The 26698-nt window shown below is 38.1% G+C and overlaps 1 protein-coding gene across 3 annotated transcripts in view; it reads right to left on the reverse strand.

The window, feature by feature from the left end:
* The window catches only part of JADE1 (jade family PHD finger 1), a 65899-nt gene that overhangs the window by 24024 nt on the left and 15177 nt on the right, over positions 1-26698 (reverse strand). For 2 of the 3 annotated variants that reach the window (XM_087936142.1, XM_087936143.1), the window contains exons 3-6: positions 9996-10078; positions 9826-9900; positions 3233-3390; positions 1360-1547 (exon numbers count right to left, since the gene is read on the reverse strand). In XM_087936142.1, coding sequence (XP_087792268.1) covers positions 1360-1547; positions 3233-3390; positions 9826-9900; positions 9996-10078 — 504 coding nt within the window. The remainder of the gene's footprint in view (positions 1-1359; positions 1548-3232; positions 3391-9825; positions 9901-9995; positions 10079-26698) is intronic. The other variant, XM_026698037.2, reaches the window with a different exon arrangement.

The following is a 26698-nucleotide window of genomic DNA, read 5'->3' on the forward strand; positions in this document are numbered from 1 at the left end:
GACTGCTCTTCAAATGAACAGAGAAAGGCCAGCTGGTACAGATTATAGTTAAGGATTCGATTCTTTGTCCACTTCATGCCTATTATAAAGAACCTTATCAGCTTTCTTCTAACTCAGTTTCAATTCATTCTTACTGATCCCTATAGAAATCTGTTCTATGACTATGATGCCCTTTTTTGAAACCAATTCACCAGATAAAGGCTTCTCCTATTTGTAGAAAATCTTAAAACACTTGGCCCTTCTAGAGGGCTCTTAGAAAATAGGAGGTAAACTACATGGAGGTACCTTTTTAAATGTAGTTGGAATCTTCAGTATGTCTTAAAATGTGTGTGTGTGTGTGTGTGTTTATACATACGTACAGGTAGTCTTAGACTTACAAGCACAATTGATCCTCAAATTTCCATTGATAATCAAGACAGTTATTCAGTGCATTTTAACCCATTTTATGACCTTCTTTGCCACAGTTGTTAAGTGAATCACTATAATTGTCATGTTAGCAGCATGGCTGCTAATTGAATCTGGTTTCCCCATTGACTTTGCTTTTCAGAAGATTATAAAAGGTGATCACATGATCCTGAGACACCACAATTATCATAAACATATGCCAGTTGCTAAGCATTCCAATTGTGGTCATGGGGGCTGTAATGGTCATGAGTGTGAAAAGCAGTTATAAGTCACTTTTTTCAGTGCCATTTTAACTTCGAACAGACACTAAACAAATGGTTGTAAGTCAAGGATTACCTGTATACTTATATGTATTTAAAACAGTAAGTAACACCTTAGTTGACTTACAAAGTAAAATGATAAAAATAAAACCATAAAAAATAGAACAGTAAATATATAACTTATAGGTTTTTTTTTTGAAGCAAGCCAGCAATAATAATTGGTTAAAATATATTCTACCCACCCTTGAAAAGATCAAAAGAACTTGCTGAAGTAACACAACTGCAACTGTTCAAAGATACATGACTGCATCTAGTACCATTCCATGTTTTAGATTGCAAATCCTAAAAGCACGACTGTTTTATTAATTCATATAAGATTAAGCAGGAACTGGTGTTCCTGATATGCTTTCCCTTTTCCTCCATATTTCCAATGAAACTCAAAAATCCTAACTTTGAGTATATGTCTGAGATGTTAACAATTCAGAAAATTTTATTTCTGCTAAACTTTCCACTCAAAACTATCCCCCCATCCCAACCACATACAATTTGTTTATAAGCACTTTTTCTCCCCACCTCTTCTATTTAGAAACTACAAATGAGCACCATATAGTAGGCTGGCTAGTTCAGAAGCCCTACCTCAACTCCTCTCCTTTTACTTCTCTAACCTGGGGCTATAACTGGAACTAGCACTTACCCATCTCTTTGAATTCTTCATTGGCTAGTTCCAGCCATGCTACATCCATGTAGTTAAGGTCATAGCGGCACACGCTCTCTGCCAAAGTTCGAATGTCAACATATCCAAGCTCAGGGGCCTCAGATCCTGAAGACAAGATGTATTTCCGAGGTCTTGAAAATACAACAGCTTTTGTTTCAGACACAATCCTGAAAGTGTAGCAAACAGGTGTTCATTGTAATAATTACTGTAGAAATCCTTCTAAAACAGGGGTGTCAAACTCGTGGCGTCATGTGCTGTATCGGGATTTTTTCCCTTCACTAAACCGGGCATGAGTATGACCAGTGCATGATGTATCTGGGCATGACATTCACAGCCCTGTTTTACAAGTTGTGATAGAATCTAAACAAAATTATATTCACAATAGAAGATCAGAATACAGGCTATCCTACTTTTTTAAAAATGGGTTTTTTAAGATTATCACACCTGGGTTTGAATTTGCATGAAGTAAATTAACTTAGACTAAAACCACAAGAAATCATACAATATCCCTCACAATGAGATCAAAGCATAACCAATATATATAAAAAATGAAATTGTTCCTAAAGCAATTTCACATAGCCTTCTATGAAAATCTCCCTGAACTGCTCACATTACCTTTTGTAATATTTAAATTCAACAGTATATTCATCAATATTCTATATTTCAAAGTCACCAATAAGTAGTTTTAAAAATGAGGCTCTTTTTAACTTAAGAATACAAAACTGCACGCAGAAAGAATGTACTTTATTTCTCATTATCTCTACTTAAAAGGAACAAGTGGCAAGTGACATGAAAAATCTTTGCCTGAAGCGCTCTGCATGTGCTACTGATTCAAGCTAATCTAATCTAATCTAGAAAGAATAATCTACTATTCAGCAGCTTCTCATATTCCTAAATTTATCACACTATTTAAATTAAAACTCTAGATATATACATTTTTATTGATGTGTTGACTAACATGAGTTCATTTTAGATGTGTGATAAAGTATTTAAGAATTCTGCACAGTATATTTTTGCTGCTTGTATAATTTGTTGAGTTTTACTATAAACAGCGTTGGATTTTTATGCACATACACTCAGAAACAGATTTAAAAGTCAGATTTAATCTCTGTATGATGATTACCTGCATTACCTGCATTATCTATCAAAATGTCTATTTTGTTAAGATTTAGAGTTTATATCTCTAGAACTGCTCCCCCTGTCCTCTATGCCACTTCCAAGTTTGAATTGTCAATTAATGCTTCAAATTCAGATGTGAGAAAGTTGTATTTACTTGCTTGTGAAGTCTGACTGATATAGGAACAACTTGTACTGTTTCCAGCAAAAGGTTAAAGCAAATCTCCAGTTAGGGGGAACTGTTTTTCTGGCAGTACAAGAGACTTCCTTCTGCAACTACATCAAGTTAAAAATAAGTCCTTAGCTTGCCATGTAAAGTGCTTAAGTTGTGAGTAGTAAATCTGCTGAGGAGTAAGGTTTTGCTCACATCTGCCACCTGAAATGAAGCTGCTCCAGTACTTTAACAGTGAAAAATCAGTTGCTAAATCAGTATTCCATTTCACACAGCAAACATATTATGGAACTATCGGAATATCTATTAAGATGCCACCAACCAAACAATGGATTTACATGACATGCTAAGTTCTTGTTCATTAACTCTTATATCACTTTCAATAATGGGAAGTAATCCACAGTTATTAATATTAATCCTAAAGAAGATTAAGACCCTGCCTTCTTTTTCATAGATAGCACACATGCCCTGAGATAAATTCAAATTATGGAACAGAGTAATTGTTTAAAAGATAAGGGGAATGGGTTTGTTTCCTTTTTCTAACTGGCCGCACCAAAATTATACCTGGCTACTGGTTCTGGTATAGTCCCTGGGCTGACTGGCACCTGAACACCTTTCTCCCATTCTTGTCTCCAGGGATCTGCCAGTATATAATACTCATCAGGATTCAGCTGGGAAGAATCGGGCAGCTTCATAGCAGTGATCAGGTCTGTTCTAAACACCTGGAAAGACACAGAGAAAGAGAAATGACTAGACGACCCATGACACATTGAGGCATCATTTCAGACATATTTCCTTAACAGATCCCTCAACATCTTCAACAATGATAGAGCTCCTAATTACTTTAAATGTTTTTAAAAACTCAGGGAGATAGTCCAAGACATATCTGCCTTGAAAACAGCTTGTGTTGAACTGTATAGCACAGTCAGATCAGGAGGTGACCACGTTTTCTGATATTTTCAACTGTATCATAAAGTCTTTATGACAAATTCTATGTCATACTTTTTAAACAAAATTCACCCAATTTTAATTTCATGGGTTCCAGATTTTGGATGCATTCTGTAAGCTTGAGATACCTTGGTTCCAAAATTGTTGCCCTACAATGCACTGTTTTGTCCAGTTAAAGATTATGGGGATGAGAGTTTTAGTAGAATATGGTTACAGTGACATGTCATACTTCTACTGCATAATTCAGACTTTCCAGGAGAACAGTGAAGAACAATGCATAACAAAAGGCCTCTCACCATTAACTAACATGCCCTTTCGAGTATCCAGATGTTCATCTGTATTACCATGCTGAACCAGAAGTAAAAAGAAACATGTCCACCCCAATTCATATGATCCAATCAAAAAAACTTTATCAGTTTTTCAAAGTCTTCCTAAATGAGTCCCCAAATACAACTCCAAACCCAAATACTGTAAATCGTATTTTATTTATTTCAAAGGGAAGTACTGTACCTAAGTCACAGATTATTTTATTGATATCTTTTTTTAAGCCATGACCTGTATTTCCTAGTTTCAGAGTTTAAAGCTAATCATGCACTCATGGCCAACTATAAAACCTATCTATTTGATCTCAAAAAGTTTAAATACTATTGAAAAATGTATCTCAAAATACATTTCCTTACATTTCCACAAACCATCAATCTATACATTTGCAATTACAACCTAGTGACTCCGTAACATCTTTTTCAAAAGATGTGAGCACCAACTTTTCAAGTTATCATAATTTAAGAATAGGATAGGGTTGCAGGACCCAATATTTACTCAACCAATGTAAATTATTGTCAGTATTCTTTCAACATGAAGTAAACACTAGCTCTAAATAAAGCTCAAGGGATGATTGCTCTTATGTTGTATAGAGATCATTGTATAGATACCATTATAGTACTTTAAAAAGTACAATGAAAATTGAGCCTAAAGCCAGTTACCGATTCATTTATTCCTATGTTACATGTTCATTTATTCCTAGGCACCCAGCTGATGAAAGCAAGATCTGTGCCTATTTCAACTGAAATATTAATTTGTACACGCACTATACCATTGGGAAGAACATCTCCACTGAAGTTGAAGATGTACACCTCATGCAGAAGTGGTATACTTCTCAGAAGCAGGAAAAGCAGAATCAAGTCACAATGCATATCCACAAACACATGTATATTCATATTATGTTGACTGAGAATTCTGGAAATCCCACAGGTCTCAGGGAAGACTGGCACAGACAGACTGAAGTCCAGACAAGATACATACAGGCAGTCCCCAACTTACAACAGATCATTTAATGACCATTCAAAGTTACAATGACACTGAAAAAAAGTGATCTATGACAGTTTTTCACATTTATAACTGTTGATGCATCCCCATAGTCACATGATAAAAATTCAAAGACTTGGCAACTGAGCCATATTTATGACAGTTGCAGTGTCACAGGGTCAAGTGATCATCTTCTGTGACCTTCCAACAAGCAAAGTCAATAGGGAAGCCAGGTTCACTTAACTATGTTACTAACTTAAGAACTGAAGTGTTTCATTTAACAACTGTAGCAAGAAAGGTCATAAAATGGGGTAAAACTCATGTAACAAATGTCTCACTCAGCAACAGAAAATTTGGCCTCAAAAGAATCACATCCAATATCTGTACAATCAGCACAGGGCCCCCCCAAGGCTATGTGCAATCTCCACTTCTCTTCTCCCTATATACCAATGACTGCATCTCAAACAATCCATCTGTTAAAATACTGAAGTTTGCAGATGACACAACAGTGATTGGTCTCATTTGAGACAACAACGAATCCGCATACAGACAGGAGGTTGTACAACTTGCCTCATGGTGTAACCAAAACAATCTGGAACTGAACACACTCAAAACTATAGAAATGGTGCTAGACTTTAGAAGAAACCCTCCCATACTACCATCTCTTACAATACTAGACAACACAGTATCAACAGTAGAGACCTTCAAATTTCTAAGTTCTACTGTATCACATGATCTAAAATGGACATCTAACATCAAAAACATCATCAAAAAAGCACAACAAAGAATGTTTTTTCTGCACCAACTCAAAAAGCTCAAACTGCCCAAGGAGCTGCTGATACAGTTCTACAGAGGAACTATTGAGTCTATCATCTGCACCTCTATAACTGTCTGGTTTGGTTCTGCAACCCAACAGGACAGACTTCAGAGGATAATTAAGACTGCAGAAAAAACAATTACCACCAACCTGCCTTCAATCGAGGACCGGTATACTGTATGAGTCAAAAAGAGGGCTGTGGAAATATTTACAAAGCCCTCACATCCCAGACATAAACTGTTTCAACTCCTTCCCTCAAAACGACGTTATAGAGCACTGCACACCAGAACAACTAGACATAAGAACAGTTTTTCCCCGAAAGCCATCACTTTGCTAAACAAATAATTCCCTCAACACTGTTCAACTATTACAAAGTCTGCACTACTATTACTGTTAATCTTCTCACAACTCCTTATCACCCATACCCTCCCACTTGGGACTGTATGACTGTAACTTTGTTGCTTGTATACTTATGATTTATATTGACTGTTCTCGATTCTTGACGAATGTAACTTTTCTTTATGTATACTGAGAGTATTTACACCAAGACAAATTCCTTGTGTGTCCAATCACACTTGGCCAATAAAGTATTCTATTCTATTCTATTCTATTCTATTCTATTCTATTCTATTCTATTCTATTCTAATTGAGGTCATAAGTTGAGAACTACCTGTATTTACCTATAATGACTTTTCAATACAAGTATTCCTATCATCAGAGATGTCTTGAATCAATATGTTTTCAAAGTTACAATATCATCTACCATTCAGATGCACAATTCTCTAGCCTTGGCTCAAAATTTTCTTTGGACCTGAATGCATTTAAAAGTAGTAGTGTACATTGGATAATGTAAGACTCAATCAGCTACAAAGAAGCAGAGATGGAATCCTCACTAATGCCATGTATCCAAACAGGAGTATATATCTGTATCAAACGGACCTCAACTTATGACCATTTGTTCAGTGAATGTTTGAAGTTACAGAGGCACTAAATGAAGGGACTTATGACTTGCCCCTGAAGATATACCTGCTTCAGTGCCCTATGGTTACATTATCAAAATTTGGGTGCCTGGCAACCTGCCCGCACTTATGAACATAGTAGCATCTTCTCCATCTACACCAGCGATGGGTAACTTTTTCATTGTCGTGTGTCGTGCACGCATGTGTGCCTGCATTCATAATGCAATGCACATGCAACACCCCTACACATGCCCCATGCATGTGAGTGTCTCCCACATGCCCCCCCACTCATGTGCGGCAGATACCCACCAATCAGCTGGCTGGTGGGGAGTGCGTGTGCATGCGCAGTGGACCTGATCCAGGCTAACAGCTTGTGTGCCAGCAGAGATGGCTCTGCCTGCCACTTTCGGCACGCGCGCCATAGGTTTGCCATCACACACCTATACTCTTCTAAATTCCTACATTCTGCCGCCCTTGCTGTCTTTCACATCTTCTTATGCTACTGATATCTGCTACAGATCAAGCATGCCCAGCCAGGTCCTTTGCAAGTCAGTCGTTGGTCACACAAGGGTTTCTTCCCAAGGTTGCACACAGCAATTTCCTGTGGAGAAGATGGCCTTATGTGGCCAGCTGCCTTGTGAAGGGCCAGGGAGGATATACCTCATCAGCAACAGGAGCAAGAACATAGCAAAAATCAACATAGGGCAGCAAGCCCTCAGAGTGCAGGGTGGTGAGGCTGATTGCAGCTGGTTGTATCTGAATTTTCCCAGGGCAGGTGTGGCTTGGTGTCACGCTGCTATGCTAGCTGCCATCTTGTGCCAAGGTGCTTGGCTAAGTCTTCCTGGAGTGTCTACGCCTTTGCACGGCTACCACAAAATATTACAAAGTAACAAGAATAATTCAAGAGCGGCATTCCATCCATAACCTGTGATTTAACTATCTGCTGAATGCCATGGGTTACATGGAGATATTCACCAAGAGTTTTAAAATATGCTGGAACATGGTGAAGTAGATATTAAATAAATTTGCTATAGAGAAACTAGATCAGTTCATGCAATGACAGCAAGGATCACTTACAGATCAACTGCTTTAAAAGAAATGAGCTCTTACTTAAAAGCAATACGTTCAAGAACGGGGAGAGAGACAAGAGCAGCAAAACACTGCTTATTTGGCTGAAATAACTGAAACCACATATCATGGAATGAATCTCAATGCTTCAACTGACAGATTCAAAACAAATGCTCTGAAAATGATTCTACACATTTTACAAACACTGCTGGTGGTAATGTAAATATGTTTCACACATCCTGCCTCATAAATTAATCCATCTTGCAACTCTGAATGATCTGAATCATTCGTCTTTCATTTACAAGCAGTATGTACATTTTATTTACAGGTTGCTTAATTCATCTGGATTAACACCAACATTATAAGTAAAAAATTTACTGGTTAGGCTTCATCCAGAATAAGGGTATTACATCCAAACAGGAATATCTAAGTAATTTAAGATTGATTTGTCCAACTTGACGTCTCCCAGTTGTCACTGCAATTGAACCTTTAAGAGCTACCCAGAGCTGATTGGAATTAAGTGTCATCAGAATTGAATAAATAGCAATCACAAAAGTAATTCCATTCTGGGACTGAAACTTCAAGAACTGGCCATACATTCTGAGGGTCACAGGCTGGGAAAGGCTGATCTAAGATTTCAAATTTCTCATCACCCACAATCAAATTCAAAGGATGGGCAGAGGCATGAAAAACCTTTCACACAGCACCTATTAGACAGGGTAGCTCCTTCTCTAAGTTGGAGTAGAAAACACATTCTTGAAATCACTTTGAAAATAAGTGTATATATGTATGCATGCTGTGTTTATTTCTGTGTGCATACGTGTGTGTTTACAGTATGAATGTGTGTGTGTGTGTGTACGCGCTTGCCTAATAAACAAAAAGGTATCTAGACAGAAGTATATGCCAGACAATCAGGACATTTATATATGTATTGATTTTGACTAGCTCAGGGAAAAACACCACACACTGCGAGTATTTCTGCACCTGAACATTGTGAAGAGTTGGCTACAAGACAAAAGAGAATTTAACTGAACATCAAGGATATAATTTCCGAGAATCAACAATCTGACTACTATTCCTGCTGTTCTGCAGATGCAATCAGCATGCCTAGAAGCAATCATGTAAAATTACTATATCTAAACAGTGAATGATACACAACTCTTCATCTATCACTTTTAAGAATGGATGCCTAATAAGCTTGCTTTTCTTTTCTATTTTCATCACTTTTTTTTCCGCTTTCACACTGCATCTTTTACAGATGACAACCTAGTTTGCTGTTAATCTTATGCTGCTTTTTGGGACTCTTTTCAGCTGAAGAACAAGACAAAACACACTGTTTAATTAAATATAGAGAACTTTGTAAGTTAGATTTTGCAGTTAATCCACTGAAACAAGGTTCAATATAAACCACAGAGAATACATGCATGTGCATAAAAAAGGAAATAAAAGGGAAAATTCTAATTAGAATTAGAAGAATACATTACGACGACTCTATCTTGGGACAATTCTTTTTCCAGCATAAACGCTCCATCAATAAATAATGTCCAACCTGTTTTGCTAAATAACCACTTGCCGCAACCTGTAATGGCAACAGTGACCTTTATATAAGTAATGCAGAATAAAAGTTAAGAGGGGTGGATGTCAAGACCCAAAACATAATTTATTTCAGTAACACCCAACTAAGTAAATATTCATATTTTCTACTCTGATACTCAAGGAACGTGACCATTTGTATTTCTTATACCAGTTTTCCCGTTACCAAATCCACTGTGAAAGGGCAAAACAAATTCCTATTTCCTGCTTTTCTGCAGGAAAAAATGCACAAGAAACATTTAACAAGACAAATCTAATTTCACTTCTCTAAACAAAAGTTCTTATTTATCAATCTGCTATAAAGATTAACAATATACAGAAAACACTCCTAAATAACATTTCCACTCTTTACCAACAAATTGGGGAAGGGAGAAAAGGAAAAGAAAGGAAAAGAAAGGAAAAGAAAAGAAAAAAAGAAAATTGGCTTGGTGCTAAACCAATCCAATATTCATGGCTAAATAACTAACTTGATGCTGGCAGGGACTGTGGCAGCAGCTGAGCTCCCTGATCTCCTGGCCAGAAGAAAGGTTGCTGGGTGCCAGCTGAGATGGAGCGGAAAAGGAAAGAAAAAGAAGTATTAGGAAAAAAGATACATCTGTATTTCAGCAAGATGCCACGATAGATATCAAAGTAATACCTCTGATGGTTTTCGGTCTTTACTCTTAGAGCATGAACTCCTCTGAGGCTGAGATCTAGAATGCTGGGACCAGGTTGATAAGCCTAGAAAACAGAAAGAAATATAGCTGAGAATGTACATACTCCAAAACCATACAAGATATTTAAACTGAATTTCAGTAAGCAAAAGTTTGTTTTTCATCTTTTAATAATGGACTTGTGTACTGTTGGGTAATCCTGTCAAAATTACAGTTTTGATTTTGAGAAAAAAAATTAAAGCATGAAAATTCTACAAACATTAATTTTCCTTAAATTACAATGCTGGTTTATGCATTAACTAAGATATATCTTATAGAAGTGACAATTATTTATATTTATTCAGTATGAACCCAAACAATACTGAATAAAAAATTGAAAATCAATCAATCAGCTTCTTGCCTGTTTCCAGGTTGCATTGATTTTTTTTAACTCTTCTCGGATTACACTATAAACAGTTCCAAATTTTTACTTCATGAATGCCAAAAGAAAAAGAAAAAGATTTCATGCAAAATTACAAAATAATGAAATACTGAACAATCCTTATCATTAAAAACTCAAAAATACCAAAATAAAACAATAAAAAAACAGTAAAAACTGAAACAAGAATACTGATGCTTCGGAACTACATTTATAAAAAAAAATTACCTTCTTCTGTACAGATATTATTATAAAGAAATTTTATTTTCTTAATTAACTTATTTCATAGTGAATTAAATGTTCTAAATCTAGTGGTTTACTGAAAAAGGCAAAATTACAGGCACTCATACTGGAGCTTTGTAACACTTGGACATGTCAATACATTGTCCTCTACAAATTTCTGGAGTACAGAAACCAGAAACCACTGATGACATTGGAACTAAAAGTAAAATATTTTTTCACAATCTAGAGCCATAGGATATATATTTGAAGCACCTATCAACCATGAATAGAGGTATCCTTGGATTTACAACCACAATTAGAATTGGAATCTCAGTCTTTGAGTAAAGCAGATGCCATATAAGTTCTTTACTCATCAAACATAATTCCAGCAATTCCAATTCCAATTGTTAAGTAAACTTCCTGTTATTAAACATAAGAGTTTAATAATAAAAAAGATTTCAGTTCTGTGTGGAGCTGAAATGGTTCTGGAAGGCTTGGTAGTGAAAGGACTGCCTGCCAGAGCATTTCAGCCCTGCAAGGACCTGAAATGTTCTCCTATGCCTATTTTTTTTTGCTTTCAAATGTTCCTATAACCTATTAAAGGATATCCCCTTCCCCTCCATGCACAGAACAGAAATTTTTCAAAGGACTGCAGGAATGAAGCTGAAATCTTCATGAACTCCTGCAACTTAATGAAGGATTTCAGCTCTCCTTCATTCTCTCTGCTCTCTACTGGCTTCTCCATGACTTTCTGAGGAAGCTGATGGAAAAGACCACAAATGGCCATCACGTGGTTATATCAGGCATGGCATCACATGGTCAAAAATATGAACAAGTTGGTCCATGCCCAAAATGTGATCAAGTGACCTGATGGAAGGAGAACAGCACAATGTTTTTACAATGGCTAGAAGTGCCATAAACACACCCTTTCTGAGGCTATCTTAACTTTAACAGTTGTAGGTCAAGAAGAATCTTTAACAATTGCTTGCTGAAAAAAGGCTTTGATTTTTTTACATAAGAAGCACTTACTTGAACAATTTGATTTTGATGAGATTATGAGTAGTAGTCCTTGATTTATGGCCATTTAGTGACCATTTGAAGTTACAACAGCACAGAAAAAAGTGACTGAAGTCTATTTTTCAAGTGACTTAAGCCTTTTTTAACTTATAACCAATACAGCATCCCCATGGTCCCATGATCAAAATCCAGATGCTTGGCAACTGGTTCATATTTATGACAGTTGCAGTACCCCAGGATCACACCATCACCTTTTGCGACCTTCGAGCAAGCAAAGTCAAAGGGGAAGCCAGATTCACTTAACAACTATGTAACTAACTTAACAACTGCAGTAATTCACTTACAACTGTAGCAAGGAAGGTTGTAAAATGGCACAAAACTCACTTAACAACTGTCTTTCTCGGCAACAGAATTTTTGAGCTCAATTGTGGTCATAAGTCAAGGACTAGCTATAAAACAGATATCTCCCAAAATGCATTTGTTGATTGGTTTATGAAACTGAAAATACTTATTTCAAGGAACAACATCAATCTCACTTAAGTCAAGGAAAATGTTAGAAGCAAATATATCTTGAGTGAAGAAAATCTTAAAGTCCAAACACCATCATGGTAATTAATACCCAGGCAATTCCAGTCATTAGATATCCAGCTGGAATAGTGCACTAGACTCAAGCAGAACTAAATGACCTGTATAGAAAGACCCCAAAAATAATGATAATGAATCATACTCTTCATCCATGCCACAACGCTGACAGACTTACCAAGGAAAATACGTGGGCACGGAATGTTTGTCGCATGTACATTAGATGGTTGAAAAAGTGTTGTAAGAATGCACTGAAGCTAATATATCATGATGCGTTACTGAAAACTAGAGACCAAACTGGCGTACAAAGAAAGGCCAAATGAAGAAGGGAAAAGTGATATGGCAAGGTAAAGTATTACATGGCTAGAATATATATATATATATAAAAAACCAGCCAAAGCAGGTAACAAAAAGAAACAGCGATGGCTAAGAGCAAGAAAATTGAAGCAAGGGCAGAGTTGCTAATTCTAGCTGAATTAAGACCAAGTTTTAAGAACAAATGCATACAAAGACAGAATTGTCAAGAAAATAACATGCAACAAATGCCACCTCTGCAAAGAAGCTCAAGTGGGCCATTTAGTTGCCTACTGAAGTTTGCATAGACAATAAAATAACAAAGCAACAACAGTATATTAGAATATCTGCAAGAAACACCATTAGCAAAGAACTGGTGGAACGACAAAATAGCCATAAGTAATAGAAAATAAAGAAGCTAAATTGTTCTGGTACTTTAGAATTTAAACAGATAGGCAGCTGTCACATAAGACCCCAGACTTAACAACTGTCGATAAGAAAGACAAAAATATCTGAATAATGAACATGGCAGTACCTAGAGACAGCAGAATGGAAGAGAAGGAACTGGAAAAGATAACGAAGTTGAAAGACCTGAAATAAAAACAGACTGTGGCAAAATAAAGCAAAAGTATTACCAATAGGGGTGTGATGGCTCAATGCTTAAAAACTCTGAGCTTGACAGCCTGGGTTTGAGACCTGAGTGCCCACCTAACAGTTCATAAGCATGCAAATATGAGTAATAGGTCCATGCCCCTTTGGAAAATGCTGGCTCCCTCAGCCAAGACACGGAGGTGAGCACCCCACCCTACACTCAAATATGACTGGACAAGGAAAGCTATTTTTTTCAGTACCAATAGTAATAGGCACTATGGGTACAATTCCAAAACAATTGGAGCACCACTTGAACACTATCAGCATCAACAAATTCAATCAATTGCAAAAGGCGGCTTTTCAGAAAAGCTTATATTCTGCAACAATAGCTATTAATACCATCAAACATCCACAGGTGCCTATCCCAGGTCCCTGGGAAGAACTCAATAGCCAGACAAAAATATTTTTTGTGTGTGTGTGCGCGTGCATGTGTGTGAGTGTGTGTACGTGTGTGCATGGAGGTTAATTGAAGGTTTCAATTTTCTCTGGGTAATAAAAATTCTGCTATTGGGGACTAATGAACTCTAAAAATAAACTTTCTTGGGATTGTTTCAATGGTGTCTGGAGGCCATAATTTGCACCGAGAATACCCCAGAGTTATGTTCCTATGATTTAGCTGACAATTAAATACACTATCATTAGATATCTTTTACTTTTTGAATAAAATTAATCAATTAAAAATTAATATTTGCAAAAAGTAATGTTTTGCTACTAGTAATTTATATCATATGTGCCATTCCTCTAATAAAACTGTAAAATTAATGTATTTTTATAAAATTTCATTTTTCTCATGCAGGAGCTTAACCTGTCAGGTAGGGAAAAAAGTTTAGACTTCCATTTCCGAAATATAAATGCATACCATAACGCTATTTTTTTCTCAAGTTAATCAATAAAATATAGTAACTGTAAACAGAACTTTGCTTTGAGTAACTGTTGTACCTCCATTAGGCAGCAATTATTGCAACTAAAGGCTTCCTATAACTGTTGATCATCAGCTTGCAGGAATTTTATCCCATTTCTCCTTACAGAATAGCTTCATTTTAGGGGTGCTAGTGGGCTTCCCTTATATGAACCTACCTGCTTCAGGCAACTTTTCTATAAGATAGAAGGTCCAGATTTGGACTTGGTCATTCCAAAACCATTAACTTTCTCCTGTTTTAACCATTACTTGGTCATACAACTTGTCTGTTTTGGATCACTGTCTTGTTTAATTATCCTTTTAGAGAAAAATGGGAAGAATAAGATGATTGTAGGCTTAACAGATGACTTTGAAAGGTTTTTAGTAGACAGTCATATCTGATCTAGGCTGGATGCCAGTTCAATAGAATCCATTGAGATGAGCTAAGCAGGGTCTTGTGTTTTAGCTGGATTTCATCCAAGCTTTTTAGCTTCAGGATTTTTGTAACTTGCTCCAAAATGTGAAGTTTTGTTGTGGGAACTGCCCTAGCACAGAAAGGTAGTATCACTACAAAAACCCCTGCAAACTTACCTGCCTGCCAGGTAAGAACTTCATGAAAAGGCCTGCTTTGTTTTCAGATGATATGGATGAAGGAACAACCATGGCATATCTAAATATTGATCTGAAAAACTATTTTGGAGCTTTGGACCTGAGACTGTTAAAAGAAGGGGCGTTGGTACTTACCTGACATGCCCTTTCTCTGTGACCTGTGAAGAGCATCCACTGATTGGGAGATGCTTCTGTCGCTCGTCTGATAGGCGAGCGACAGGCGATAGGCGATGCTCCTCCTCCTCCACAGGACTCCTCCCTAATGTCCCCAGTTTTGGCGAAGTTGAAGTGATGAAAACCTTTCTTCTCCTTCACCCTTTCTAATACTCGGCCGTAATAGCATCCCACCAGACGAATAAGGGTGGGAATGGATGCTCTTCATAGTTCAGAGAAAGAGCGTATCAGATAAGTACCAACGCCCCTTCTCCAGATGAGCTGTTTAGAGCATCCGTTGATTGGGACATACCAAAGCTTGGCGTGTCCTACAGGAAGGCTTCGGATTCCCCTCTTGGTCCCTATGGACCCTTTGTAACACTCTCCTTCCAAAAGCAGCCTCTGCAGAGGTAAAGACATCAATCTTATAGTGTCTAATAAAAGGTGACGGTGAGGACCATGTTGCCACCTTGTAAATTTCCTCTATTGGCGCTTGTGGCCCATGCCGCCAACGTTGCAGCGCTCCTGGTCGAATGAGCAATGATGCCCCTGGGTATGTACAGGACGAGACTATGTCTCGTAGGACTTGGTAATTGTGTTCTCAGCCACCTGATTGTTGAGGAAGAGACCTTGCGCCCAATGGTGGGTGGTTGAAAGGAAATGAAGAGAGCCTCTGTTTTCCTAAAACACGCCGTGCGGTTTAAATATATGCAGAGTCCACCTTACATCTAGTCTGTGCCACTGGCGTACCAGAGTCTGTCTCGGCCTCAGACAAACGTTTGGGACTATCAGTTCCTGTGGTCTGTGGAGAACTGAATTTATCTATAGGGTGAACGTTGGATCTTGACATACTTTGTAATGGCTTGGATTGTCCTCTGGGGTTATTTTTGCTTGCCCTTGTAATTTCTGACCTAAAGCCCACAAGGCTGTGTGTCTCTGTGTGTGTGTGTGTGTGTGTATGTATATATGTGTGTGTGTGTGTGTATATATGTATATGTATGTATATATATGTATGTATGTATGTATATATATATATATGGATCTTTGGTTGTTCGGGTTTTCTCCCGCGTAAGATTCGAAGTATCTAGGCAACGTTTCGATGAAGTCTCATTCATCATCTTCAGGCTTCTGTCTTCGGCTCTGTGCTTCTCAGAGTGATGTGAGCTTGCAGCTGCTTCTTCCTTTTAACTGCTAGTGGGGGTGTGACTTGATTGGGTGGGGGCTTGGCTGTGTTCTGATTGGGTGTGTGTGTGTTCTCATTGGTAGGGGGGTTTGGCTGTGTTGTGATTGGTTGGGGGGTTGGCTGTGTTCTGATTGGCTAGAGGCATGTTCTGTTCAGGTGGGGGCTTGGTTGTGCTCAGGTTAGTCTTAGTTGCTGGGGGATTTGAGCTGGTGAGCTGTGATCCTGCTGTTTGGCTTTGAGTTCGTGGTCGTGCTGCATCTTCATGGTGGGTGTAAGTTTGCTTAATGTATGGCTCAGAGGGGTTTGAAGTGGGTAGTGATGCAGCTGGTCCGTGGTTGTGTCTCATCTTCTGTGTGGGTGTGAGTCTGCTTTCTGCGTGGAAGTGTGGTGGTGGCATCTTGTGTGGCCTTCATGGGTGTGGGTCTGGTGTCATTCTTCATGTTGGGTACTCGTCTGTTCATGAGGGCGGGTTTCCAAATGGCTGGTAGGCGGGTATGTATGTATATGTGTATGTGTGTGTGTGTGTGTGTGTGTGTGTGTGTATATATTCTGAGGTTCTCGCGGGTATTTGTATGTGGATCTTTGGTTATTCGGGTTTTCTTCCACATAAGATTGGAAGTATCTAGCCAACGTTTTGATGAAGTCTCATTCATCATCTTCAGGCTTGTGTCTTCAGCTCTGTGCTTCTTCACTCTGAGAAACACAGAGCTGAAAACACAAGTCTGAAGATGATGAATGAGACTTCATCGAAACGTTGCCTAGATACTTCCAATCTTATGCGGGAGAAAGCCCGAATAACCAAAGATATATATATATATATATATATGTATATGTATATGTATATGTATATGTATATGTATATGTATATGTATGTATATAATGTATGTATCTATGTGCGTGTGTGTGTATGTGTATACACACACACACACACACACATATATATGGTATTCAGCTTTGTTCGGGTATTTTCCCACATCATTATAGTTGTGCTTTTAAAGTTGTAGCAATCTCATCTGCCATTATCAGGCTTCTGTATTGTGTTCAAACAATACAGAAGCAATACAGACCAACAATATAGACGAACACACCCACGAGGGCCACACAAGATGCTACCACCACACTTCCACGTAGAAAGCAGACTCACACCCACACAGATGATGAGACACGACCACGGACCAGAAGCCATACCACAGCTGCATCACTACCTGCTCCAAACCCCTCCGACCCATACATGAAGCGAACTGACACCCAACATGAAGATGTGGCACGACCACGAATGTGAAGCCAAAAAACAGGATCACAGCTCACCAGCTCAAATCCCCCGGCAACTAAGACTAGCCTGAGCACAGCCAAGCCCCCACCTGAACAGAACACACCCCAGCCAATCAGAACACAGTCCACCCCGCACCAATCCGATCACAGCCAGGCCCCCAACCAATGAGAACACACCCCCAGCCAATCAGAACACAGCCAAGTCCCCACCCAGTCAAGTCACACCCCCACTGGCAGTTAAAAGGAAGAAGCAGTTGCAAGCTCATATTACTCTGAGAAGCACAAAGCTGAAGACATAAGCCTGAAGATGACGAATGAGATTTCGCCGAAACATCGCCAAAATACTTCCAATTTTACGCAGGAGAAAACCTGAATAACCAAAGATCCATATATTAGTTTTTATATATATAGATATGGATATATATATATCCATATATATATAATTATGGACCGTTGGCTAGTCCAGGGGCCTGCTCTAAACAGAGGCAGGGAATCCTCTTGATATTTATCGCCCGCCTTTTTTTTTGGTAAATTCTGTTGTTGTTGTTGTTGTTGTTATTATTATTATACTATTTTAATTATATCTGTGCACAGCTACTAAACATAAAATTATTGTGCTGTTATCAAACTTATAATTAGATGACTGAATATTGGAATCAAATGGTGAAGCCAAATAGAGAATACCTTTCAGGGCCTGTATTACAATTGAGTGATCCTGCAGTCACTGGCCCTCAACTGTTTCCTGCACAGGTGGACACAGGCCTTCAAAGGAAACCTGATATACAACCTCAGAAAGAAGTCAGCAATCTGCGTAAATGTCCCCTGGACCCTCAAGGAGAGAGCCTTGTGAAGGGAAATGGCCTCTCAACAGATAATGCAATGGAATTCTTATAAACAAAATGATGCTGGCGTTGATTTAGGCGTCAAGATGTAGCAGCAACCATCACCTCTTTTTGTGAGCTGATGCGAAGCTAACTAGAAAAAAACGAGGCGATCTAATGAGAATTTGAACAGGAGAACTCTGAGTCATCCAGCTCCACCTGATCAATATGCCCTTGTTTCTGTAAACCCTGCGGGGGTATATCTGGAACTACAGAAATCTCCTGCTGGAGAGGTACCTGAGGGTAAAGATGTTCTGTCCTGCTTAGTGACCGGACTGATAGGGAATCCCAATCCGAAGGAGTGATCTGTTGCTGGCCAGAGCAGTCTGCTGCACCCCCGCAGCGATACCTTGGCGTATCACTAATTCCATCCACTCTCTCTTCTTTGTGGGGATCTCTTCTGGTAAGACATTGTCTTGACGGAGTCTGGCTGCTGTTGGAGTAAATGCGGCCTCAAGGACCCTTTGTGCCACTGGTACTGATCTAGATGGGCTACCTTGAGCTTGTGCAGCCGCACTGTGTCTGGATGACACAGACAGATCCAGGGGTGGTTGCAGAGGGGGACTTGGAGCCTAAGTAGGCCTGGTGGGAGACGAAGTTTGAGAATTTTCTTCAGCCTCCTGCATGTACTTCTTCATGTGCTTTTCTAATGCCTTCTGGCGCCTGTTGGCATCTTTTTCTGCTGCTTTGGAGGTACCCTTAGAATGCTTCAATTTGTTTTGAGAATTTGACATGGCTCTTGAGGTTGTGGCTCTGCAGCTTCTGCCACTTGCCATTGTGACCGCTTATTAGATTTTATTGTCAATGAGGCTGAAATGTTGGGCAGTTGGCATGCCCAGGAGCCTGTACCAGGAATGGACAGGGAACCCTAAAAACAATGCTCTCCCAGTTTTGTATACTCTTATGTAAGAATATTCTTATTTTATTATTATTATTATTGTTGTTGTTATTATTATTATTATTATTATTTCTGAATTAGACAAATTTTGGAACACCTCACAGGTCTAGAAAGAAGCAATTGTTGAAATAAGTTGTAGACTTGCACAGGCAGACTCAGGCCTTGGTGCTCGCTGTTGTGCTTCCTGCACAGGCGGACACAGGCCTTGGTGCTCACTGTTATGCTGCTGAATTCCGTGAGGGCAAAGCCAACAGTTTCCTCCTTAATGAATAAGGGTCCAAAATAGAATAATTATATCTTCATCTATATCTATATGTGTATCAGGGTGATTTCCCTTGGGTTCCAAGAGGGAGACCCCTGCTTAGGGGAAGAGAAGCCTCTCACAGTTCAAGAAATAAGATGCAGATCACTACCACGCGGTTAGTGAGTCTGCAATGGTGCTAGCCGTTTATCTTTTGGTGCGTAATGAGTAAAGTCAGCTCAGCAGCAATTCTGTACCTTGTGAGGAGTTGATACTGCAGAATTCCCCCTGAATAAAAAGGCGCAGTGGAGCAGACGGGCGCTGGTGCCCCCACCCCAGACAGTGTTTCCAGAGAGAGAGAGAAGCCTCAGACCCTTTTAAAATGGAGCCACGCCCATCAAAAGCATTTGGCAGCGATTGCAGCAGCTTGGCTTGAAAAGGTAGCAATGGCACAGGCAAAGAAATGTGGGTTGTTAGCCATGCGGCTGAGGCGTTATCGCTTCTGATCGCCCTGGGGGGCGAGATCATTCCTTGATGCTATGGAGAGCTCCCCCGGCTTGATGTTATATGCCATAAGGAGCTGCTTGGCTCTTTGATACGAAGAGCCTTAAAGAATTTTTTTAGAGCTTAAAAGCAAACCTTTTGGTTTTCTCTTTTGAAGTCTTTGCTATTCCAGCCAAGGGAAAGTATAAAAAGCTGCCTATATCCACGAAGGCTGAGCAAAAACTGGGGACGCTAGGGAGGAGTCCTGTGGAGGAGGAGCATCCTCACAATTAAAGCCCAGCCTATCAGACAAGCAACAGAAGCATCTCCCAATCAATGGATGCTCTGAACAGCTCATCTGGAGAATGATGGTTACATTTTTCCAGTATACTCCACTCCAAGATCCATATCAAGGGCATCTCAAATGAGGTTTACAGATTATTCACTTACATGAACTATTATCATCCATAAACCACTGAAATATAGAATATATGGCACTTGCTTCATGCAGATAAAGGCACATTTAATGGCTACTTTATTTAAAGAAAACCTATGATGAGAAAGTAATGTGTAGCAGAGACTTGGGGAAAAAAAACTATTAACCAGCCATTAACATTATGTGCCTGCTGAATTTTTACATTCTCTAAACTTTTGCAAGTCTTCTGTATACTCTGCTGTACCTGTATTCTTCCAAAGAAAAGGAAAAAAGAGTAGATATAAACATTTTTAAAGGATTAAGTCACCCATAAGCTGCCACAACACATCCGGTGTCCCAGAGAGCACAACCCAGCAACCAATATGTTATGCTGTGTGGCAGATGATTAGCTCCAGCATGCCTAATGCAGAACACTGTTGTAAAACCAGCTGCTGAGCATCCAACTATGTCCTAGGCGCGCTCCAGGTGGCTACCATTTCATTAACACTTCAAAGCCAGAACACTCTTGCAAACTATACACATTTTCCCTGTCAGTAAATATGCAACTTATCTGGCTAAATCTGGTCATCCCATAAGAGTTTATAACATACATGCTTGCCTGGCTGCTGCTCCTGCTTCTGTTAGTATTTCCATCTTCCTAGCTCCTTTCAAGCATTCTATTTTGAGTGAGAGTTGGTACAATTGCTAGGAGCACAATTTGTTGGAAAAACCACGCAGCTGGAGCAAAAATGGAAATGATCTGAGCAACCAGCCCATCATCATAAAACCTTATTTCAACTTCCTGCTAATTTCATGCAGTGTAGGTTACAATGAGCCACATTGCCAGGCATTCCACAGAAAATTGCCTGCAACACAAACCATCCTAAACCTAAGCCTTTTGTTTTAATAGAATATATGACAAAAGTATGCTACAGATAATAACTGTTATTCTTTTTAAAACAGAAACATCTGCAGATGTTTCTTACATACTATATCAACCTTAATAGCCAAAGCAGACTGGGAAATCTCATATCTGCTATGAAAGGCATTACTCCAGTTGTAGTCAGCAAGTTTTGCTTAGGTTGTCTTGCCAAAGGGTTCCATTACTGAAAGGAGAAAGAAAAAAACCTTTTCCCTTTCCTACCTAGTTCTTGATCTTCTATTAGATTTCTGAATAGAAGTTTCTGAAAAGAATTAAAATAGGAAAAAAAGGAGATGCAAGAAATACTGTTTCTCATAGCATGATCTACTCACAGATCCTTTCACAGCACTGGACATCTAATAACTATGGTAACATTACTATAGTTCTAACTATAGTAACATTATAACCAACATTTCCTTTGGTCAAATATTTCTTCTAATGAAACATATTGTCTATTGGCATCCAGTTATATGTCATAAAGACAAAAATCCACATGTTTAAAATCATACAGAGTTGGTGAAAGATTCAACTGCACTGGCTTGGCACTTCAGACTTACTCAATTTGATAGAAATATTAACAGTGAATAAATAACCTCTTTCCTTAAAGCACATTTTTAAGTCAAGGTTTGTCAACTTAAATTTCAACTCTCAATTATTTCTAAATTCTAAATAATTGTAAAAAGCAGTTCTTAAAATAAGGAATATTTACATCACTGTGCCCAGTTTCATTTTAGTTACAAATACAAGGAATGTCAAACAATGGTTTGAAAGTCATTGTGAGATTTTTAGAAAAATTGATTCATGATTATCTTTTGGTTTGAAGTAAACTTCAAAAGGCTATATCTCAAATTATAAAAATCAATGTAGAACCAACAGAAGATAATATACATAATTCAGGATAGTAACGTAGAGTCCTTTGTGTGCTCTGTGCTTATTTATTTGCTTGCAGACATTTCATTCAGGTAACGAAATATCTGCTGGAAAGCAACCAAACTCAGAAAGCATCAAGAAGAGATTCCAGAGAAGCTTCGAGTAATAGGAAGTCTGTGGCAAAAAAATGGATACAAAATCTACATTCTGACCTTTATGGAGATTCCTGAAGCCATTTAGCTGTAGAAACGTTATGAATTCCCATTTTAATTCATAACTGTAATGGAATCAGTTCAAGAAGATGCCAAAAATTGAAGACATGCTAAACTATTACGATAAAAGAAATCTTAGCTTTCCTTCCTATAATCTGGAAAGACATAGTTGAACAAGACCTGATAAAGCTGGTATCTTCAAAAGGTTAATAATGACTCTATTATTCTTCTCTGTTCCCACTGCAGGTTAATGCACGGCAGTTGCATAATTAGGTGGTAGATTGCCATTATTAATAACATTATCCAAGTCCCAATTCTACTTAAGATAAGCCCAATTTCCACATCTTTTGTCATTCTGGATGTAGAATGCTTGAGGCAAGCATAGGGGAAAGTGAAAGTTACAACAGAACTTGAGCTTTTCTTCCTTTCTGAAAAATGCCATTGGGGTTTAATAATTTCAGTTATTAAAACTGAATAACTGCATCCTTGATGAAGGAATGGTTTCACTATAGTGTGCTACAAGAAAACATGTCTTTAAATTAAAATTTCCAAGTATGAGGCCTTCTGCCAACTTCCTTTAAATGCAGCTCACTCTCAAACCACCATGCTAGGAGGCTCTTGTTGGCTAATTAAGTTAAAAAGAGCACTAATCCCTTTTCTCAAATGCTGGAGGGACTATAATGTAAGATTCATTCCATCTTTTAAGAAGAAATTAAACTATCACCATTAATAACTAAAAGAATCCCCCCATTTCCAAGAATTACCTCATAAATATACTAAGGATTCCCACTGCCACAATACCGTTACTTCTGAAACACTGCAATCAATAATAATATTGGTAATAAGTTCCCATGAGGTATTTCCAACAGATATTCATATGAGAGTTCCAAACTATGAACTCAAAATACAGTATGTTGGGATTACAGCCTTCAAAATTTCACTGAAGAACTACACATGTAGGAAAACTTCCCTTTTTAAAAGGAAAATTTTTAAAACTTTTCTTTTTAAATCTCTGTAATTTTGATGTACTAGTTAAGGCATCAGACCAGAAACCAGGAGATTTTTAGTTCTAGTGCTGCCAGGCACAAAAAGCTGGGTGACCTTGTCACTATCACTGTCTTTCAACCGTAGGAAAAAGACAATGGCAAACCACTTTTGAGAAACCTTGGCAAGAAAATTGCAGGGAATTGTCCAGGAAGAGAATTGGGTACAATTGAACGCAAGGTAAAAATGCAAGAACATAGTGCTGTATTGTGTAGGGTTTAATAAAACCCTATACAGCTTTGCATGAAGTTACTTCAGAACTACTTCCTTCAACCAGAACTGACTAGATACATATGTCACAAAAGAAATTCCTAATAATCCTTATTTCTGTGAGAAATGGGATTCAGAAAACATTTTTCCATTCCAGGACTATTAATGTAGCATGAATATCCTTTAAAGTTTATATTTAATGTGGATATTTTAGTAATTTTACCTTTTTATATCAACTGTGAACATTTTAACTGTTGCAAATTGCTGTGAGTAAAAAAAAATGAGGGAGGGAGGGAGGGAGGAAGGAAGGAAGGAAGGAAGGAAGGAAGGAAGGAAGGAGGACTATGGCAGACTCAATACTTCCAGTATGTCTCAGGAGAAAGTTGAAATTAGCTAAATATCTAAATATTTAGAAGTAACCTACATAAATCCAAATCTCATAACTGGTTGCAAACTCTATTAAAATGTGTTCCCCTGCTGTTCCCGTTCTTGTAAAATGAATGCTAAAACAGAATTTCTAATTCAGAAAGTACATGAAACAAACTTATCTTGAATTGTTTACCAATCACATAATGTAAGCAACAAAGCAACAAAAGAACTGAACTGGCTGTATATATATATCACCACATAATATGATCACAAAGTAAGATTCTACACACTTATTTTGTTATGGTTTATAACATTGTGAAAACACAATTTTATATATTTATTGTGTAAACTGAAATACACAAGCTATCCTTTAATCTGAATTCTTCTAATTCTGCCCACTTCAAACAGTGGGCAAAATGAAAAGAAATGGCTGTCCCTGGAAGCCTAAGGAAAATTGAACTATATGCATTCTATATTATCGTTGGAACAAACTTAAAATAAAAGATAGAGCAAGCCAGTTGGGAACTAAATTTAAAATATAACTATGCTATTTTCTTGAACAACATATAATTCTTCTCTGCATTGTGTTGCTTGACCTCCCAACTGTTAACTTAATAAGCTGTAGAGCTGATTAATACAATTATAGTTTGTATAATTCCTGCTAAATAGTATTCTTATGAATCTTCTGCACTGATGTTAAATAATATTTTAGTTGCATATATGATTCATATTATCTGAATTCAATATTCATCGGACCAAATTAAATAATTCTAATTATATAACTAATGTACATAATGCATGCTCCATCAAAAACAAAAATACACATACCTAACAATATATAAGGTAGAAAAGCAATTTACAAAAAAAATATTAATTTCCCACACCTTTATAAGTTAAAACAACTATTTTTTTCTTGATTACAAATATAGCTTCTTATTCTGAATCCAAAGGAGGCACTGTTCTTCAATGGTTCTCCACTTTCTTCCAAGACCAATTCTAGCTGGTGTTCTGCTATTTAACACCTACATGAAAATTCTGGGTGATCTCACCCATCAGCATGGAGTTAAGTATTATCAGTAGGCTAATGCTGCTCAATTTTACATCTCTCCCCTGGCTTTTCCAGTGACTGGGCTTCTGGTCAAGCATTACAAGTCTGAATGATTGTGGAGTTTTGTCCCCTTCCTTCTCCAGATCTAGTGATTTTATCGTAAATCAGATTATAGTCCCCACTAAGTCAGTGAATAACCTAGAGGTTTTCTTGTACTCAGGGCTCCTTATCATGGACAGATAGTAGCTGTGGACAGGAGAGCTTTTGCATAAATACATCTTGCCCATCTGTTGTAACCACTGCTGGACTGGAAGGCACTTACAACCTCTGGATGCTGTACTGCACATACTTTATATAAAGCTTGCGCATTCAGAATCTTCATCTGATCTAGAATGCAATGGCACATATGGTTTTGGATGCAACATCCACCCATGACAGTGTAGCAAACAGTGTTGTCAGTATCAATACTTCTATACTTTCTCATTCAGTATATAAACTAATAAAAATGCAAATTCTATTCCAAAAAGTTCCAGAACACTGCGTATCTTGAAGGAATTTCCTAGGCATGACTTCTCTGTAAATGCACCTTCTGTGTTAAATAACATCCCCTTGGAAATTCATCATCAGCTGTAAAGACAATAAACTTTTCCAATATTCCAAGGCAGAAAATTTTTACCTCTAGTGCTTTTGACGTTGTATTTTTAATCTCTAGGGCAGTGGTCCCCAACCTTTTTTGTACCAGGGACCGGTTTCACGCAGAAACACTTTTTCAAGGACCGGTTAGGGTTAGTTAGTTAGTTAGTTAGTTAGTTAGTTAGTTTTTTTTATTTTATTTTATTATATATTCCACTCATTGAAAAGCTAGTCATGACTTAATTTAATTATAATCAAAGTTGGATTGGATTTAATAATCATGGTTAATGCAGGCATGATATTCCCCTCTGAAAAAAAAAAATCGGGGCCGGCCAAAAGAGACCCACCGCGTGCCAAGAAATCGCACACACAACACCAGAGCCTCGCAGAACTCCTGGCATAAGCCCGGCGAATCAGGAGCCTCCTTCTTAGGGAGAGCAGCTTCTCCACGGCTACCACGTTTCCCTTTTCTCTAGCCACGCATGGCGTGGAGCTGACGTTTTTGGTCGAGCGAGGCTGAGGGACCGCGTCAAAACCAGCGCTCGATCCAGCACGTCGAAACAAGATGGCGCCGAAGCAAAGTAGGCGGCCCGGTCCCAAATGACCCACGGACCGGTACCGGTCCGCGGACCGGTGGTTGGGGACCCCTGCTCTAGGTAATATATATTAGTTACTGCACATGTATGTGAATTCTGGAGTACAAGATCATCTTGATTTCTGCACAGAAATACTTCTAAAAATAGATTTGAACAAAATATTTTCCCTGTCAATAAGTCCAGTCGGGCAAAACAACTTGTTCATAAATTCTTGCACTGAATTCTCTTAAGGAATCATTTGTAAATTGATACTTTACAAGTATTATTGATAGTTGATAATGAAGCTTCAAATGATCACTTGGAGAATAAAAATCAAGAGTCATATAAATCTATAACTCTCAAATATTAGTGAACTATTGATGAAAAAAGAAAAAAGTGCTGAAGAAAAATTATAAATTTACTATTATAAAATGAGAATTGAGAAACTATTCTAACAGGTAAGATTTTTCTAAACATTTGGAACCATTATAGTGTTTTTGGTTCAAACATTTATTACTATAGTGTATAATAAACTCTTATAACGCCTTACGGGGGCATACCATTTTAAAGTTCCTTGATTTTAGCAA

This window comes from Pseudonaja textilis, chromosome 6 (assembly GCF_049901715.1).
Source record: "Pseudonaja textilis isolate UNSWEBS1 chromosome 6, rPseTex1.2, whole genome shotgun sequence".
NCBI lineage: Eukaryota > Metazoa > Chordata > Lepidosauria > Squamata > Elapidae > Pseudonaja > Pseudonaja textilis.